Below are 19662 nucleotides of genomic sequence, written 5' to 3'. Positions count from 1 at the left end.
CTGTACAACATAGTCTTTTACTAATTGAAGTCAGCGGGAAAACTACCAGCAAAAATGAACAAGTGTGTGAAAACACACACTGTACTGACTGCAGATGATAAAAATGTGTTCATAGGCTCTAAACTCAAGCACAAAATATTTTTCTTCTCAGCAAGGAGGTCAAGACAACTCAAAAGACATCCATCTATCTTTGCAAAAGTTAGAAGTTCAACTTCTATAGTAGGGCAGGCTTTAATTTTGTTCTCTATTGGGATACATAATACTCTTTGTTGTAGCATAATTTCTGCTATGTTTGCCACAGCAGCAACTGTCAGCAACAGCATGCTGGCAGGACAGTAACATCAAAAGGAAATAATACAAAGAAAGATAAACCTTTTCCCAAAGCAAACTGCAGGAAATATGGCCATGTTATGTGATGCACAGTCCCAGTACACCTTCCAGATGGAATTCATTTGTGTTCAGAAAAAGGAGGAAAGAAATATGTCACACCTCCAACTGGAATCTTCAGATGTGAAATTAATATTTAGGACTATACTTACTCTGTGTGCTACTGGGTAGGGAAAGTTTGCTCCTTGAGTTTGTCTCTTAGTACTAAGTGCAAAGTGCTCACAGGTCATTCCCCTCTCATTAATTTTACCATCTAAATAGATGTAGCAGATCAGATTTAGTTTATTGCACACCATTTGAAGAACTTGGCTGGCTGACATTTTTGAAGTGCACACTGTGCTAATCAGAACTCAGCGAATGATTAAATTCTATTCCTTGGTGATTTCATTCTATGATGAAAGCTGTAGCAATAGCCACAAAAATCCCTCTTTATCCACACCTCTGAAAGGAGGGCAAACACCTCATTCTCTCCTCAGGGGTCTGCCAGTCCCCCAGCACACTGCAGCTCTGCTCTAGTGCTTTGCTGAGAGAAGAAAGATTCCTTTGAGCTAAAGGGGTAGTGCCCCTGTACTTGGCACAGATGAGAAGCCACATCTTGAGTCATGTGCTCAGTTTTAGGCCCCTCACTACAAGCAGGACAGAGGTGCTGGAGTGTGTCCAGAGAAGGGCAATGGAGCTGAAGGGCAATGGAAGGGGCTGAAGCTGGGAGTTGCTTAGCCTGGAGAAGAGGCTGAGGTGAGACCTTCCTGCTCCGTACAACGGCCTGAAAGGAGATCATAGCAAGGTGGGGCTTGGCCTCTTCTCTCAAGCAGCTTGTGATAAGACAAGGGGAAACAGCCTCCAATTTTGACAAGGGAAGTTCATGCCACGTATTAGGAAAATTTTCTTGACTGGGTGTGGTAAAGCAGTGGAACAGACTCTCAGGGAATGGTGGAGTCACCCACCATCCCTGGAAGTGTTCAAAACACACAGACATGGTGCTTTGTGGTACAACTTAGTGTGCATGTGGAATTCAGGTGAAGGTTGGACTTGATGACCTTGGAAGTTTTTCCCAACCTTGATGATTCTAAGAAGGCAGTAGCACAGCTTGCACCTTGCCTCCCAAGTGCTACAACAGGTAGCAAAATGGCCCCAGCTTTGGAGAAAGGTAGGTGAAACATGCAAGACTGGAAAGCGTCCTAGCCTGGAAACAGGACTGCTACCATGCAAGAGCAGCACGATGCTATTATTCCAGTGCAGTTCTGCATACCCCTCCTTAACACATACCAACACACACATGCTCCTAGCAACTGGAACTACACAAAATACATCCTAGACTCTAGACCACTGACAGGAAGCCAGCCACAAAACAGAATTCCCATCAGACTGTTACACAAGTGCAAAAACCAGCACTTCAGTGTGATACTAACTGCTGCCACAGCTGCAAAGCAGCTACTGACCCTTTTACTCTTAAAATGCTGATTACATCAAGTCCAGTGAAATATAACTGTATAAAAGCTTAATTACACAACAAAACAAGGCAGCACTGTTTCATTTGCTTTTAATTTAATTTATTTAAATAGGATAAGGCTACTTAAAAGACAAGTCTTTACATAAAAAAATGTTACGTTAAAGTTTGCTGTACTCAAGTACAAAAACTGCACAAGTGTTTAGTAAAAGGGAGAGAGCACACCATTTCAAAACACACATTCTTACCATTTTACAGCATTCAAGAGGTGCCTTTTACATCATAACAGTGAATGGAGAATTTTTGTAAAGTAAAGAACTAAGCTACAGTTTTTGGTTTCAATATAAACCAATGTTAAAAATGTAAACAAGCTTTCAGACCACTACCAAACTTCTTTTACTGGGTTAACTAAGTGGATTCAGAAGTTGATTCTTTTTTTATCAAATCTGGGAGCATTCTTATTATTCTTATTTACCATCCGTATCTAAAACTGATCTAAATTGGCTTTACCCTGAGCCATTGAGTTTTAATAAAAATGTTTCCATCAACTTAATTGGATTTTTGCCCTGTGAGGCACTACCAATAATCCAGATGAAACACCAAATTTCACAGAAAACCAAAATCCATCATAAATTATCACAGGAAGGGAAAACAGGTTTGTGGGCCTTTTTCTAGAGTGCAATTACATGTGTTAATGCTCTCAAGGTACTTCTGTCTTCCTATCCACATCCCTCTTCAGCTGTCTGTAGGCTGAGAAAGCACTGGCGGGCATTCCATTGGGTTTCCCCAATATTTTATAAATAAGCATGATTGTAACCAGGAAAACAATCAAATTTCCTACACTGGCACATTTTTACACTTATGCATGTAAAAAATATGCCTGTGTACTTAAGAGAACGTGGCACTAATCCATTCACTTCTTCCTCTCAAAGTTTCATATCACGTATTTCCATCTGTGCATTCCTTGTTTCATATATCAAGAGAAACTTCAATTTGAAGTAATGCTGTTAAAATAGTTCATCTCTTATTACCAACCTAACTTGCACTGCAAATTCTACACTCCTGTGCAACAAAAAGGAAAAAAAAAAGTCTGTAGACTATCTTATCAGCAGAATGGTCAGTTTTCTCACCTAAATTATTACCTTTTTAAAGCCAAGAAGGCTCTAGGGAATCACTCTAAATTTCAACAGCTATTTTAATATTTAATCAGATGTGGAATAAAACTGAATCTTAGTGAAACAATGTGTGAATCACAGTGACATGGAGGAGATGAACTATAATAATCTTGAAAAGTAGGAGTGGAGGGTTTAGTATAGTGTAATATCACCACCTTTTAAAGAAGTAATTAACTACTTGGTGTACAAGAGTGGATACTTTTAAGGTGACTGGTGATAGTGACTCCAGCTTTACAACTCCAGGGAGTTGTTAAACTTGTTAAAACTTCACAGCAATCTGAATCTCTGTAAGTGTAAATTTTAAAATAATTTTATTTCAACTGTTTAAATATGACCTATCTATTTGAAAATATGGAAGTAATATTTATGTTTCGAGCACCATTAGCTACTTCATGGCCATGTAACATGCTGGATTTTCTTCTTTGCTTCTGAAGGCTTTAGGTCATTCTGGAATACAAGAAAATATATAATTATTCTTAGAGATACTGTGCAAACAGGAGTCAGTCATTAATCTGGCATATTTCAATCTGGCACTATTACACTGTTCAGCTACAGGCTACTACAACAGCTTTCTATTGCCATCTTGTGGAGAAAGCTAAATATCACATAATTTCTCTGGTGAAGATAAAAATAGAGCCAATGAATTTAACTACCTGCAAATCATACATGTGTTTTGGTTTTCAGCAACCTACAATTAAATATTCTTAAATATTCAAATATTTCTTTCAGTCATGCAGCTTAGAAACAGGTACATATTGGAGTTTCAAAACATACTTCTGAAGTTATTTCAGGTTGTCTTCTTAAGATACTTGTTGAAATGGAATTATATAAGGAAAATTCCCCAAATACACAACTAGAAAACCAATTTACTTTTGTCAAATAGTAAAAAACGTTAAAAAGAAGAAAAAGAAAATCTGGTCTTCCTTTGTAATGACCTGGATACAAAGAAGAGAAATAATTGCCAAAGCCTCAGATGAACTCATCTTTCAAGTCCCCCTGCCCAAAGAAACCTGCAAAAATCAAGAAAGCCCAAAGCAAAGAAATGGCAGATGAAGTAGTAAAATAATTCCCTTTCATCATCTAAAGCAATAATAAAAAAATTCTGAGAAATTAGAGCTTTAAAGGTTCACATAAGCAGAGGAAATACAGGTATATGAGTTTTCAAGAGCATACTGCAACACACTGGTTCAGGGAGCACAATCTAGAGATCGTTCTTCTCTATATAAGACTTTCAGTGTTAGTTTATTTACAGGAATCCTGTGGACTGCAACCATTGAATGGTTTAAGGGAAATAGACCCAAAGATAATAGGGACAGTTCTGTGCTATTCTGTAAATTTTTCTTGAACGTCAAGGAACAGTCACTTGCTTGGAGACAGAGTTGCCTTTACTGTCATTACACTAAAAATAGATCAGGCTTTACAGACATCTGCAAAGTACACTGATTCTTCCTGACAGCATCACTTTCTATTCAATAGCACATTTAAATTAAAAGCAAAGAAGCTGTGAGGTGTATACTAAGCAAGCTTCAAAAGCTCTGTAGGTTCAGATCTGACCAATACTTGGAAGAGTTCTAAATACTGAAAGAAATTAGTAATACTGATAGTAGGAAAATACCTACATCTCTCAAGCATAAATTCCATTCAGAGCCTCGGCCATGATTCGTTTAAAAGCTGCTAAAGCTGTCTTTCACAACAGCCATGTGTTGTGGTACTCATGTTTAACAGAACTCTGATAGAATGTACCAATCCATGCAGCAGAATATTGCCTGCATTCTTTCATTAAAGGATTTTTTAAAATACATCAATATTTTTATATATTATTATTAATATGAATGTTTTATTGCATCTCAGGAGGCAATATTGAGAAAACAAAGCTCAGTGTCAAGTCTTAAGGAAATGCTAATCAATGTAACAGCACACTGTATATCTAAAGCTCCCCCTGCAGTTCAACTGAGAACAGATATTTCTATCTCTTCCTTTGAAGCCCACATTCATTCCAGATATTCCCATATTCCAGTGGAAATGAGAAAACTCCTTCATTTGTATCATGAAGGAATACAAAACAAGTGTTAAGACCTATGTCTGTACTGTGACATGTTTTTAAAAGACAGGCCATTGTTCCTTGCTCATTGACAAGCCCTGTAATCATACCATTGCCAAAACTAACCACTGTTCTTTGTCCCCATCTGGCAGCTACACTCAGCACCACTACCTACACAGAAGCTTCCTACTGACAAGCACAAACTTCCTTCATTCTGATACTTCCCAAACTAGCTACACTTTACTAATACTCACTGTTTCTAAATACTCTACTGTAGGAGGATAGAATATAAGAAAATAGTGTAATCTTACCCCTAAGGAGCTGCAGCTGGGCCAGTTAGCAAAGATTAGGACAGGCCTGACTTTAAGGGGCCACAGCTGTAACCAATGAGAAAAGAGTGCTATAAAAGAGTGGGTTGGTTAGTTGACAAGGGAACTGGAGTCAGTTGGCTCCTTTGTGAAGAAGAAAGACTCAGTGCTCTGAGGAGTTGCCCACAAGAAACACCAAGAAGGTATGGAACCTTAGCGATAAGGAGACGGCAGTATGGAACCCCTGCAGTAAGATGCCTGCACTCTACTATTACTCCAAAATAACATCATCCTGAAAACTCTTGCAAGGCTCTAACTTTGGCTCCTTTAAATTGCAATTTAAAAAAAGAAAGCTGCAAAACAAGATACTGCGCAAACATACCGGCAAATCAGATTCCTCTTTTGGAACAGACCTCTTTAACTTCACAACAGTAGTTCCTGCTATCGGAGACAAAGGGTAAACCTTCAGACCAGTCAACACACTGCTGTCAGTCTTTGAAACATTGTTCTGCTGAGCCTCATTATTCCTTATTCCCAGCTTAGCGTCCTCTGACAAACTGGAGGCAGAAAGGTACGTGGAGGCATTGGAAGGAACAGATAATCTCCTAACTGTGTTGGTGGTGCTGCCAGCAGGAGGAGGCTTCAGGCGATCGGCAGCTCCGTTCTCCGTCTTTTTCACCTTTATGCTTGTACTTGTCGAATTGCCATCAAATACAATCAATGGCCGTTTCCTTAAACCTTCCACTGTTGTAACACTGAAAATACAAACCATAAAATTCACAGAAACGTAGGTTAGGTGATCAAAAAATAGCATATCCATGACATGAGTAGGGAAAACAAATTTTTGCCTCCCTGAAGAAAACAAATTTTTGCCTCCCTGAAGAAAACATCCCAAAATATCAATATCAAACTCTAAGATGCTCCAAACATAAATAAAAATAAATCTACTTATATACTTAAATAAAAAGCAATAAAAGTTACTTCCAAAATATAAAGGCACAGGGGGCTGTGTGAGGACCAGTGCTCCTCAGCAAGGAGAGTTGTGTGAGGAACTGTCTAAGCAGACAGTTATAGCTGTACAACAAAAGTCACTGCACTTCTACCACTGCAGTTACTCTAGAGTAACTACAGAGATGATAGGTGTGAAGTATTTCCAAAGATGAGTATTTAAGGAAGGGTGTGCTGCGTTACCTGCAGGAACAGCATCTCATATTCTGATACTTCTAAATTTCCCTGTTTCCACTCTTATTCAAAATCATAATGTTAAGGTAAGTCCAAAAGATTGTTAGCTCAGGAATAAAAACACTAAGCAAAAACCTCACACCTTTTTAAAATAAATCTTCTTTGAATAGTGGATTTAATTATGTTTTTTTAACAGTTTGTGCCTTTAAGTCTATGTGTAGTCAGAGCAGGACAGTTTAGTAACCACTGATTCATTAAAATGAATATTATCAAGCTAATATCAAAACAGTATTATCAGAAAACAACTGAGAAAAAAATAAAGTACAAAGTCAACATAACTCACACTATATGAATTCAGAGTTTTAAAAATGCAATGCTCAAGAATGACAAAGCGAAAGTGTTTGGAAAGTGCAGCTTTAACAAATAAAAAATCCAAACCACCATCAAGAGATATAATACTCCTGTTTAAAAACTTCAATTTTCAGTTTTGATAAAAAAGCTCTTTTGCATCTATTTCAGTACACTAACAGTTTCCTGCCCAAACACTAACCTCACACTTTCATCCTCAAGTCCACAGATGTAAACAAACTGAGGTACTCTAACCTCTTATGCATATGGAAAATAAACTGGACAAAAAAAAGCTTGGTGTTTTAGCCACTGCTACAATTTTAAAAAACAACTAAAAACTGAAAAAACATCTAAAAAACCCCAAATCACTTGACAGAATTTGTTTAGCTCTTCACAGTTAGAAACCTCAGCAAAGCTAAAAGAGACTCAAGACATCAACAAGCTGTAATACTGAAAAACTACAGGAATTTCCATCCACCTTTCCTTAGGATTTACTGCTGAACATATCAGAATACCACTCATGCATATCACATAAAGTCTTGGGCAGGTGGAAGGTTGAGTGAAGAGATTCAGTAAAACAAACTTTTGAAGCAGATTTTGCTTTCTGAGCAAATACAAACAGAAAGATTTTTAAAACGAGACAGAATATTTATTTCAGAAAGCAAATGTTATTTTTGAAACAGACACACAAAACTGCTGCAGCATGCACCCCTCACTCTAGATAGAGTGGGCCACCCCTGTCCAGAAGAAAGCATAGTTAAATATGCTTTTAGCACTTTCCTTAAACTCTGCAAACACAATTATTAATTAGCAATTATACAGTGAAACAAAAAATATTTCCTTTCTCCTCATTATAAAGTACCTTCAAATCCACCAATAACTCATTATCAACACATGCTGGGGGATGAAGGAACAATACCAATTCTCTGGATCAGTACAGACTGGGGGTGAAGGGATTGAGAGTAGCCCTGCTGAGATGGACTTGGGAATACTGGTGGATGAGAGGCTGGACACGAGTCAGCAACGTGTGCTTGCAGCCCAGAGAGCCAAATATGTCCAAAGCAGCATGGCCAGTAGGTCAAAGGAAGTGATTCTGCACCCCCTACCCTGTCTGGTGAGACCTCACCTGGAGTGCTGCATCCAGACCTGGAGCTTCTGGAGGAAGGATATGGAGCAGCTCCAGAGGAGGGTCACAAAATGATCATAAGGAAAGGCTTGAGAGAGTGGAGGCTGCTCATCCTGGAGAAGAGTGGGCTCCAGGATGACCTTATTGCAGCCTTTCAATACTTACAGGGGATTTATAAGAAAGACAATTCTGTGAAAAGAAGCACTATAAGCTAGATAGCATTAATAACATTTAAATGACAAAATTTAAAAAAAAATTATCTTCTTTTTTCTATTTTCTTTTTTTTTCCTTTCTTCTATTTTCTTTTCCTTTTTTTGCAGTAGTAGAATCTAACACTTCTGACACAGGCAAGCCAACACAGCATTCTCTGTAAACTGTAACAATATCGAAAAGCTGTACAAGCTTCACTAATCAGGCAAAGATTAAACAAAATGCATTGTCCTAAATTGTCCAAGTCTGGCCCAATAAAGCTAAATTACCTTTTCTTCTCACTTTTCAAGTCATTTTGCTGTCTTTTCTTTTCCATCATTTTCCCCCATCTACTTTTTGGCAAGTCACGCTGAGGCAGGGGAATGGCATGCTGAATATAGAGATCAGTGAGCCCATCTTTGTCCATCTTTACATCATTTTCACCTAATATATTTTTCTGTGGGGAACAGAAAAAGAGTTGTTATTTTTATGATATTGAATTCAACATTGAACCATCTCAGTAGCATAATCTCTTATTTCAAAATCCACTGTATTGTTTTGGGCCAGGGTTCCAGAAGTAAAGGGGTGGCTGGGATGAGAGTTTGGAGAGGCCAGGATCTGCCCACAACAGCCTGGTCTCCTCCCTTCCTACTGTCAACTTCCTTCATTTTCTTTGTGGATTACACTCAGCCTCTCCCTTCAGTGAGGCAATGGGAAACACAGGATATTTTGGTCAGTGAATAGTGGTTTCTTTTTCCACCAACTGCAAGTGCATTTCTTCACATATCTCCTCATGTGCCTCTTCCCTGTGTGTCCTTTAGAGTCTCCTGCCCCCACTGTCTGCTGCTCCTTAAGTGCATTTGAGCACAGGTGCCATGAGCAACTCTGCTTCAAATTCAGGAGTGTGATGGGCTGCTTTCTTCAACAGTGTGAGAGACATGGACCCAGTTGTGACCAGCATCTGGGCAGTTATTCACCTTTGCCAACACAGGTCAACCCTGCAGCCCCTCTCTACCCAAAATACTGCAGGTTTTCCCAAGAAAAATAGCAGCCAAAAAAGGGAGCAGCTCCCTTTAAGTTATGACAGACATACTGTTGATGGCTGATGCTTTCATGCACTCTTAAACATGCTTCCCAGAATCCAACTACAATACCAGAGCTCTTTTTCACATGACTAGAAAACAGACAACTAGAATGTAATTCAAGTCAAACTTTTGGATGTAGAACTGTGTTATCTTCCCCAGTTCCCAAAGAATAATGGAGATAAGTTTCATCCCAACATGAGGAAGAACTTGCTTACATTAAAGATGGCAGAGCACTGGCACAAACTCCCCAGTGAGGCTGTGGACTCTTCCTCTCTGGAGACATTCAAAACCCACCTGGATGTGTTCCTGTGTCATCTGCTCTAGGTGAACCTCCCTTGACAGGGAGGTTGGACAAGGTGATCTCCAGAGGTCCCATCCAACCCTAACTATTCTGTGATTCTAGGAACCCCAGTTAGAACACCAGTTTTCTTTCTAACTGTGTATTGGGTTGTGAACATTTCTTGGTACCTCATGCTAAATTTATGGGGTGTGAAAAATACTCCACTAACATCCTACAAATCGAGGTCATCGAGAGCAGGTCAAGCCTCTGCCACTACTGATTCTGGCAACATTTCAGGACTTCTGATGTTGGCCTGAAACCTGTCCATAGAGGCTGCATGGACAAAAGCATATGAAAATTCTTTCAGCTTATACAAAACCCTGAAACTTTAATTACTATTGTTTCATGCACCTGAAATTTTCAGCCAAGGCAGTAACTAGTATTCCAAACATCAAATAAACCTTTTTATGGTCCTAAACTGTTTATAACCCACTTTCAAACTCAATTATTTTCCAACTATCAAGTATCAATATTTATGGATTAAAGCATTAGCTTGATTGATTACATAGGCTGCATTTCTTTAATTCATAGAACTGTTAGGGTTGGAAGGGAGCTCCGGAGATGATCTAGTCCAAGCAACCTGCCCAGGCAGGGTCACCTAGAGCAGGACACACTGGGTATGGACGTGACAACTTTAACAGTGTAAAGCTCATCCTTCCACAGCCACTTTTACTGTATGCAGACACTGTCTCGATTTGGGCAAATTGCTTTTTAGCATCCTCGGTGTTCAAGCACAGCCCCTTTGCAAACACGGAGACATCTCCCCCGCCAGAGCCTCCTCTCCGCGAGTTCGTGGTGTCCAGAGCACCGACTTGGTGCCTGCTCTTCCCTGAGCGCCGTGACTCTCTTCGCCCCGCCTCAGGGGCCGCCGCTCCGCCCGGCCCGGCTCCCCGGACGCACCTGCTCCAGGGTGAGCCGCAGGAATTCCTCCGAGAGCAGCTCCGGATGCAGCAACAGCAGCTCCGACTCCGAACGCCCAGATCCGCACTCCTCCTCGCCACCGCCGCCACCCGCCCGGGCTCTTCCCTGCGCCGCCATCTTCTTCCCCCGGCGGCCCCTTCCCGGACTCCCACAATCCCGCGCGCGGAGGGAAACGCGTCTCCAGAGCAGCCGCGCGCCGCGGTGGCGTCACGGCTGGAGCGCGGCTGGAACGGGGCCGGAGCGAGAGTGCGCCTTGCTGGGGAGGCGTCGCTCCGCGGGGCAGCCGGGGCAGGGCAAACACGCAGAATCCCACAGAAGCACAGAATATCCTGAGCTGGAAGGGTCCCACAAGGATCATCGAAGTGCAGCTCCTGGCCCTACACAAGACAGCCCCAAATATTACACCCCATGTCTTAGAGTGTTTTCCAAATGCTTGAACTCTGTCAGGCTTGGTGCTGTGACCACTTCCCTGGGGAGACTGTTCAGTGCCTGACCCCCCGTTGGTGAGGAACCTTTTTCTAATATCCAACTTAAACCTCCCGTGATATGGCTTCAAGCCATTCCCTTGGGTCCTGTCACTGGTCACCAGAGAAGGGATCAGTGCCTGCCCCTCATGAAGAACCTGTTGAACCATTATAAGGTCTTTTCTCAGTCTCCTCTTCTCCAGGCTGAACACACCAAGTGTCCTCAGCCACTCCTCACACGGCTTCCTCTCAAGGCCCTTCACCCTCGTGGCCCTACTTTGGCTACTTTCCAATAGCTTTATATCTTTTTTATACTGTGGCACTCAAAACTGCCACAGTATAAAAAAGATATAAAGCTATTGGAAAGTATCCAAAGTATCCAGCACTCAAGGTGAGGCTGCCCCAGCTCAGAGCAGAGCGGGACTGTCCCCTCCCTTGCCCAGCTGGCAATGCCATCCCTGATGCCCCCCAGGACAGGTTTGGCCCTCCTGGCTGCCAGGGCACTGCTGGCTCATGTTCGATTTACCACTGACCCCTGGGTCCTTTTCCATGGCACTGCTCTCCAGCCTCTCATTCCCCAGTCTCTCCATACATCCAGGGTTGTCCCATCCCAGGTGCAGAATCCAGCACTCGCCCTTGTTAAACATCATTTAGCTGGTGATTGCACAGCTCTAATTTGTCTGAGTTTCTCTGCAAGGCCTCTCTGCCCTTGAGGGAGTTAGTTGTTGCTGATAAGGTGAGTTCACCCCCCAGCTGGTAGCATGGAACCAGGAGAACATCTGTTTTATTGTCATTCTGTCACATATGAACGCTTTGTGCTGCTGCATGCCGGAACTTTGCTGTGGAGTTAAACCCGATCTCCGTCCTGCCCATAGCTGTGACACCCACTGGTTAACGCTGCTTGATAGGCAACAAAAAAAGTTGCTTTGAAATTCCGAAGTACAATAGCTGCCTGCCCATTGGAGTCTGTCACCCACTTAGATGTTTAACACCAGAATAGAGAATTACAAATGGTTACATGTGTAAATAGACACGTACACGTAGTTTTTACAACATAAAATTACAAGGTAATTTGAAGTACTTGACGACTTTTACAGAATTGCAAGGCACAGGCAACAATGTAACACAATAAAACTACATCCAGGTGGAAGGCGTTGAAGATACTATGACTATGTATGTCACTTCAGAGCCTACGTATATGCAGCACTTCAAAAAGCATAAATTCAAATTTTATATTTAAAAATCATTTAAGTGTACAAGTAAGTAGTAACATTATATCATGTGGCTTCCTCAAAAGTGTCTTCTGGCAGTATATACAATTTGTTCCCTTGTGCTTTTTCTCTTCGGGGAAGCAGCATCCAAGGGGGAGCACGGGCTGGGTGCCAGGGCTGCCCAAAGCCCGACTTTATAGTTCTGTGCCCAGCAGGCACACAGCTATTCTATTTTCATTTTCTCATTCATTTCTCACTTCAGCCAATTATGTCACAAGATCAACTGAACTCAAGTAATCTTGTAAATGAATATAGCTTTTAGGGTGAATGTTCAGCCTGGATTTGGTGCTTATTTCAATGAATGAAATTACTTTCTTGTAAACTACATGGATCATCTCCCTCTTCCTAAAGTACCTTGTAAGTTCTGCCTCACAGAAACATATCCTTGCTAACTGAATTAGTTGTGCTGATCAAGATTTTTACCCTGTGATTTTCTTATGTTACTATTTACTTTGTACGCATTTGTACCCAAAATTAGTTCCTCTTTGATTAACCAAAACATGTCCTCTCACAATAAAGTTCTGAAAGACATGAAATGCAAACAGTCTGATAAAAATATAATGCTTCTTTTCCAATTGCTGTAAAAATAATAGAATTTTAATGAGCTATATTGTATTCATAGACTTGTTGAGTGATCCTATTGCATTTCATAGTAGAGTTAGTTTTTGTATGTTTTTGTTAATGCAATAGTGCAATTTGAAATAAATGATACCTGGTACCATTTTCTATTATTTTTCTTTTTAAGATTTTATAATTAGAAAAAAAAATGTTTTACATCTGTTCTGATCCTTGCTCTTTACTTTGTTCATTTGGTGAATGTGTTGTCCCAAAATCACTTCTTTCACTCAGTGAGCAAGAGGCCAATCCACACAGAGAATTGAGATATTTGAATTATTTACAGTTCTGTGCAGAAATATGTGCTTGGCAGCAAATCCACAAAGCCAGCATGATGGCCATCAAAACTTACCATTTACATATTTTAACAAACAAAGGCATTAATGTTCGTTGGCTACAAATTGCATTGCTCTTTTATTAATTAATCTTCTACTGGTCAATGATTCCCTCGCTTCTCATGCTGATTAGCCTGCACAGTCCTCCTCTCTCTTCTCTTGAGCCAGTGAGTTTCCTGGGCCATGAGTCAGTGATTGTAGCTCTCCCCCTGCCAGAATTACCTTTTACCCAGTCGGAGCTGATTCCAGCAGAGTTGATGAGCAGTCTTTGTTAGTTTCTTCCTTATCTTGGGAATTTTTCCAAATGTATTTGTGGCCTTTAAAGTTTGCATTCTTTGTGTCCACTATCAGGAGCACACCCTTCTCGCCAAGCTGTGTTAACCTCCTCCTAGGTCACTGAGGCATGTCAAGCCCTAAACTTTAACAGGGCTATTCTACCAATAAGTAATTTATCTTTTTAGCATTTAATGGTTGAGAGTTATGTATGTATATATATATATATATATATATATTTATTTATTTATATAAATAATAGTAGTAGTATATGTCTCTTATAATATATGACACTTACATAATATATAAAATACTATATACAAACAGCGTTATTGTAAGTCTCATAATAGATATGAGACTTTTACTATTTAAGTCAAATTTGAGTGAGGGCACTTTTTGAGAACCTGAAAAAAGCATCTCCCATATATATATATATATATATATATATATATATATACACACATATATACATATATATGTGTGTGTGTGTGTGTGTATATCCCAAGGCTTTGGACTCTCTTATGTATGTATTTTAAATATATATACAAATAAAAATATGCATATAAATATTACACTATATAGAGATATAGATAGATAGATAGATAGATAGATAGATAGATAGATAGATAGATAGATAGATAGATAGATAGAGATAAATATATAAAATAAGTGCATTAGTCTCTTCTCTCGGCTGCAGAGTTGCGGAGCTGCCCGGGGCGCTCCGGGGGTGCGTTCCCGGCCGGTGCAGCCCGGCTTTCCCGCACGTGACCGGACGCGCCTCCCGCCGCTGCCCGTGCCCGGTGACGCGGCCGGGGCGGGGCCGGCGCGGCACCGGAAGCGGCGCGTCCCCCCCGCCCGCCGCCGGCGGATCCCAGCGCGCCCCGAGGCGGCCCCGGCCGCCGCCACCGCACCGCGAGGCCCCGGAGCGGCGGGCCCGGCTCCGCTGTGCGCCGGCAGGTGCTGCGGGAGGGCGGCGGGAGAGGCTCCGCGTCCGGGCGGGCGGAGGCGGGCGTACCGGGGCCGGTCGGCGGCGGGCCTGGCTGCGCGCGGTGTGTGTGAGGGGACGGACAGCGCATCCGTGCCCTCCCGGGGCTCCGCGGCTCCCGAGAGTTGTAGCCACAGGTTAATCGGAGCCCGCGCACGGTGCAGGAGTGCGGGCAGGTGAGGGAGCGGAGCGGAGGTGAGGGAGGCAGGGTGTTGCTCTCCAAGGCAGGGAGAGCACAATGTAATGCAAGGTTATTGCTTAACTGGAGCGGGGGAGAGCTGCTTCCCACTTCTTGCAGGAAATGAGTGCGTGCGGGGTTATTATTGCGCTTAAAAATCAGTGCCTACTAGACTGATAATTTTCTTGACTGTTGCTTTATTTTTCTCTGACAGGAAAACATCTCCCATTATCTTGTTTTCCGGGCTTCTTACATCTAAATGTAGTATAAGAAATACTATCAGTAACTATGGGGTGGCCTCTTGCACTTCAAAGGAACAGCATGTTCTCTAAAACCTGTTCCTTTGCAGTGCTCACTGGCCCCTAAGGTTTCATTAACGAGAACAAAAGAAATGCTAAAAAAGAGGTTATGTCCAGGTCATGCATGTTGGCACTGTTTGTTCCTAAAAGCTTTTTCTCACATCTTTTTTTATTCTAGAACTGATGTTTTCATTTCTTTGTTACCAGACTTATGAAGTACTATGGATTTTTTGTTCTTTCTGTTCAAGAGTCATATATCTGTTAAGATTTCTTTCATATTTTTAATTCCCATCAACTTTGATTTAGGAAATTCTTTTGGACTTTTTAACACATCTTGGTCAGGAGTAGAATTCTTCATTTCTCTCAGTGGCACATATTCACATTTTTACTTTGGGCTGCAGGAACATTAACTGAGTCCTTGGCAGCTTCAGGTATGAAGGCTGCCTGACCTCTGCAGACGTAGTTTATCACTTCAGGCTACAAACAGGCTCTTAAGAACTGTCGGGGTTGTTTTGGCAGTCAACCTTTGGACAGTCCTCTCTAACTTAAAATGCTGTGTTTCTTTTGATCATGTTGGAGAATAAGGTGGCTGTGTTGCCAGACTTGCCATTATCATTTTACCCTCAGCTATTTCTCTAGTGCTTCCTGGGTTTGTTTGGTTGTTTGTTTGGTTGGGTTTTTTTTGTTGAAGATCATAACAATAATTTGTACTTCAGCTGAATATAGAACTTGAAAATGTCATGGAAGCCCAAACTAAAATCTTTTAAACTTCTGATAAAAACCCAAAAAATGAACTCTGAAGTATTTGGCACTAACACTTACTACTGTATCTTGGGAGTATGGTTTGCTGTTAGCCATAATCTTAGTTTTATATAATTTTGTTTCATGATTACCTGCAAGTTGTGTACCTTATCTTTTCTAACTCAGTTATAGAAAATTTGACCATAGTTTTTAGTGTTCTCTTGCAAAAACAAAGGATTTTGTTAGATATAGTAATTGGAAACTAAATTTGTTTTGTCTGTGTTTAGTTTCAATTTTGTTTACAGGACTAGTTTGTTGATGTTGGTTTCTCTGTTGGTCCACAGAGGTTTCATTTGATGTTTTGCACCACCACTGTACATGTGGAGCAGAAGTGATTGTGTGTGTTTGAGATGTTTAGTGTTGTGCCTGCGTTGGCTAAATGACCATTACAGACCAGTCATGACAAATTAAAAAGTGATTAAACAAGGCCAGCAGTTTCTCCTTTGCGCTTCTTTGGAGTGTTGAGCACAGTTGTCTGCTGGTTTCTTACAACAATAACACAAGTCTGGAGTAGAATAAAATTGCATGGATTGTTTTTAAAACAGTATTATCTGCTTCATAAATTGCATCTGTCCCTTGACAGTGCTTGATTGGAGAGGGGTAGGTATAGTAGAATAAATATTAGAAGTGCTGTTTAGCACTTAAAGACAGGCTTTTGGAATTATTATGGTAGTGGAGAACAAAAACACTCTGAATTTCTGTGATACTGCATCTTGAGCTTAATGAATGCTTTATGGGTCATGCACTCTGCATATGTTAACAAAACCAACAAGCTACAGACCCAAACCATCATTTTTTATTATGAGTTGTATGATACCTTGTGTAAGTTATTCTTGAACTGGCTTGGAAAGTATGTATTTCTGATTGCTGGAGACTAAGGAATGTAAAATATGTGTTAAAATGGAATATACCTGTGATACTTTGTGAAGGGGCTGTGTATTAATAGGCCTACAGTGGAGTGTAAAGCAACATGACACGTTAACTAGTAGTACTAAATGCCTTGCAGCCTCTCAGGAAATCCAAGACCTGAAACTTGTCTGTTTTCATGAACAGGTGATAGAAACCTGTGCATGACAGGTTTGTAAGTAACTAAGTACTGGCAATAACCTCTTGTAGTGCCGGTGTCTGAGAGAGCCAATAACATGCTGGTTACTTGTGGAGAAAGCATCACTTCAGATAGCTTGGTGCTGTTGTGAATCTGTTTCAGAATAGGTTAGAAGTGGAAGCATACAATTTGATTAATTTCTGTTATTAATGTGCTTGCTCTGGCTTGTGTAGTTGGGTTAGAAATAGAGTATAGACTATTAAAAATGCAGTAGTTAAGTTTTTGTATAAGTGGATGTTAAATTGCTTTCTCTGATATTTGATTCTACGTGCAGAGGTAAACAGTAGTGTTTTTTTCTCTTTAATTAGATCACCCAGAAGACACAATGAGCGTTAAAGCTTTCAAGCTCGTTTCTGCTGTTGAGCGGGAGATGTTAATGGGAGACAAAAATTACATCAACATTGAGTGCATTGAGTGTTGTGGGAAGAACCTCTATATTGGAACCAATGACTGCTTTATCTATCACTTTCTGTTGGATGAAAAGGTATCCACAGCTGGAAAAATAACTTTTGCTGCCACCAAGCAACTACACAAATACCTGGGTTTGAAGAAGCCTGTGAGCGAGTTGAAAGCAGCCTCTGCCCTCACAAGACTGCTTGTGCTTTGTGACAACACGATAACACTAGTGAACATGATCAACTTGGAACCTGTCCCCACTGGTGCTAGGATCAAAGGAGCTGTGACATTCACCCTGAATGAAAACCCTGTGAGTGGGGATCCTTTCTGCGTTGAAGTTTGCATTATCTCGGTCAAGCGCCGGACCATTCAAATGTTCATGGTGTTTGAAGACAGAGTCCAGATAGTGAAGGAAGTGTTTACTCCTGAACAACCCTGTGCTGTGGCTGTAGATGGTTACTACTTATGCCTTGCCCTTACTACACAGTATATAATTTTGAATTACAATACTGGCGTCTCCCAGGACCTATTTCCTTATTGCAGTGATGAGAAACGGCCAATTGTGAAAAGAATAGGCAGACAAGAGTTTCTGTTGGCTGGCCCTGGAGGCCTAGGTGAGACTAAGGATTTTAATTTTTTGCAATTTTTATAGCTTCTCTTTATTTCTCTGAATTTCTGAAGCAAAGCTTTACAAATTAAGTGTTATGCATAATAATCATGATTTCCTTCACAGGTCTATATTGGAATGCTGAGATAAAAAGGGAGATGGTAAATTTTTGATACTTAGTACTATTATAAATCTATAATACTATTATAAGTGTAAAAAACCACACTAAGTGTTTTTTTTATTAATGCACAAGATTTTATGATTATTTTATGATTATTTTTATTCTCATGATGTGTTTTATTTTAATCAAAGCTTCATTTCATTGTACCTTGCAGGCCCTAGCAAAAAAAAAATTGTTGAGTACCAAGTGAAGTTTCAGAGATTGATAGAGAGTCTGTAGTGACTAGAGGGTTTGTTGAGGGTTGGTGGGTTTGTGAATATTGCTACAAAATTGTTCAATTAGTGTAGATGAATTAATTTTTTCCTCAGTTGCTATTCAGAGGAGCTCTTATGAAGTCCATTTTATAGATTTTAACACATTCACAAGAAGCTATGTTGTGCTACAGTATTAGTAAGAACCTTTAGTGGAAGTAAGTTGCATCCTACCTCCTATAATAGTAAATGCTGCCTCAACTGTAGGTGTTATCAGATACTAGCCAGCTTTTATGTTCTCATTTGCTTAATATTTTAGTAGTATTTTTCAGCTCTGTGTTAACAGAAAGTTATAGCTTAAGTATTGCAAAACCAAAGTTAAATAATGTGAAATCATGCTCTTGTCTAATAGAGACTGTAAGGACTACTATAATCTATCTAAATGGACAATATGCTGTGATGTCAGTAATCTCGAGCTTTTTTTGGAAAAGCTGCAATATCCCAGAACTGACAGACCACAGGCAGAATGCTTTCATGCTGTTTGCCATATGACTCGCCTTTCAGGAGACTCTGTTTATGTATTTTCCCTGAAACATTAAGAATAGCATGGCACAAAGTTCACAGCTATTTAGGTTCTTAACTTGGGTTTTGGTTTTTAATATGAATTCCAAAGAAAATCAAGTGTGCAATATAAATTCTAAAGAAAATCATTGCTTATATTGAAGTTTTGCTTTGTGACCAGAATGCAAGATGTACATCAGCTCACCAGCTTTTCTCCAAAGAAGTAGACTCAGTAGAATTTATGTTAATTAAAGATGTTCCAAGATGAACTTGGGTTTTTTTTTCAGATACAGTGCTTTTCTAAGTCATTTTGGCTGCCCACTTCCTAGTAAAGTTCTTAGTTATTAGTTCTTTTAAATAGGGACTTGCACTTTTGGACATTAACTGTTTTAGTACTGCTAGGGAAGTTAAAATTTGTCAATTAGCTGATTTTCTGAGTAGATTCCATTCTTAATTCAATTTTTACAAATTTTTAGGCATGTCAAACCAGATTCTGTTCAAGTAATTTCTCTTTTCTTTTTTCTTTAAGAATATAATTTCAAAAGCATAATTGTATTTAGTTAGGAATCAGAATTTTATTTAGTCTGACTTCTGCTTTTGTCTGGTGTACTGTAAGAGGGATACATGAAGAGAAGATTACTCATAAAGTACAACATCCTTGTGTAAGTAGAATGTCAGATATGGGAGATCTTGAACAAGTTCACTTGTGCTGCTGTAAACGTGCTATAAACCATTCTTTTCTTCATGATATGGGCAAAGTCTTTCTTGTACTGCCTCAGAGACCTTTTAGAGTATTTGCTCTCAACTGTACAGTTTTTCCTTACTTAATTAATCTTTTTTTTTTATCTCCT

At 40.2% G+C, this 19662-nt stretch overlaps 3 protein-coding genes across 5 annotated transcripts in view; 1 reads left to right on the top strand and 2 right to left on the bottom strand.

Moving 5' to 3' along the window:
• Positions 1–1915: 1915 nt before the first annotated feature.
• C2H2orf49 (chromosome 2 C2orf49 homolog) lies at positions 1916–10677 on the bottom strand. The gene is made up of 4 exons (XM_066571597.1): positions 10529–10677; positions 8494–8660; positions 5741–6113; positions 1916–3456 (listed from the first exon to the last, which is right to left on the bottom strand). Exons 1-4 carry the CDS (start codon positions 10664–10666, stop codon positions 3400–3402), a joined length of 735 nt encoding a protein of 244 aa, XP_066427694.1. The 5' UTR covers positions 10667–10677; the 3' UTR covers positions 1916–3399.
• A 3504-nt stretch (positions 10678–14181) lies between these two features.
• On the bottom strand, positions 14182–14583 carry LOC136571413 (acidic proline-rich protein PRP25-like). Its single transcript, XM_066571789.1, has one exon. The coding sequence runs from the start codon at positions 14581–14583 to the stop codon at positions 14182–14184; it is 402 nt and encodes a 133-aa protein (XP_066427886.1).
• The window catches only part of TGFBRAP1 (transforming growth factor beta receptor associated protein 1), a 36922-nt gene continuing 31644 nt past the window's right edge, over positions 14385–19662 (top strand). Inside the window, exons 1-2 of one of the 3 annotated variants that reach the window (XM_066545258.1) lie at positions 14385–14464; positions 17184–17885. In XM_066545258.1, coding sequence (XP_066401355.1) covers positions 17201–17885 — 685 coding nt within the window. In that variant the 5' untranslated portion in view covers positions 14385–14464; positions 17184–17200. Of the gene's footprint in view, positions 14465–14567; positions 14688–17183; positions 17886–19662 lie in introns of those variants that run through there. The other 2 variants (XM_066545257.1, XM_066545259.1) reach the window with 2 other exon arrangements.

The sequence above is a fragment of the Molothrus aeneus genome, chromosome 2 (assembly GCF_037042795.1).
Source record: "Molothrus aeneus isolate 106 chromosome 2, BPBGC_Maene_1.0, whole genome shotgun sequence".
Taxonomy (NCBI): Eukaryota; Metazoa; Chordata; class Aves; order Passeriformes; family Icteridae; genus Molothrus; species Molothrus aeneus.
This window is presented reverse-complemented; position numbering and strand designations above follow the sequence as displayed.

Coding starts and splice junctions, on each gene's coding strand:
- LOC136571413 (XM_066571789.1), bottom strand. CDS start 14,583: ATGCGCTGTCCGTCCCCTCACACACACCGCGCGCAGCCAGGCCCGCCG.
- C2H2orf49 (XM_066571597.1), bottom strand. CDS start 10,666: ATGGCGGCGCAGGGAAGAGCCCGGGCGGGTGGCGGCGGTGGCGAGGAG. Junction 8,661..10,528: donor TGCGGCTCACCCTGGAGCAG/GTGCGTCCGGGG, acceptor TGTTCCCCACAG/AAAAATATATTAGGTGAAAA. Junction 3,457..5,740: donor AAGAGGAATCTGATTTGCCG/GTATGTTTGCGC, acceptor CTTGTATTCCAG/AATGACCTAAAGCCTTCAGA.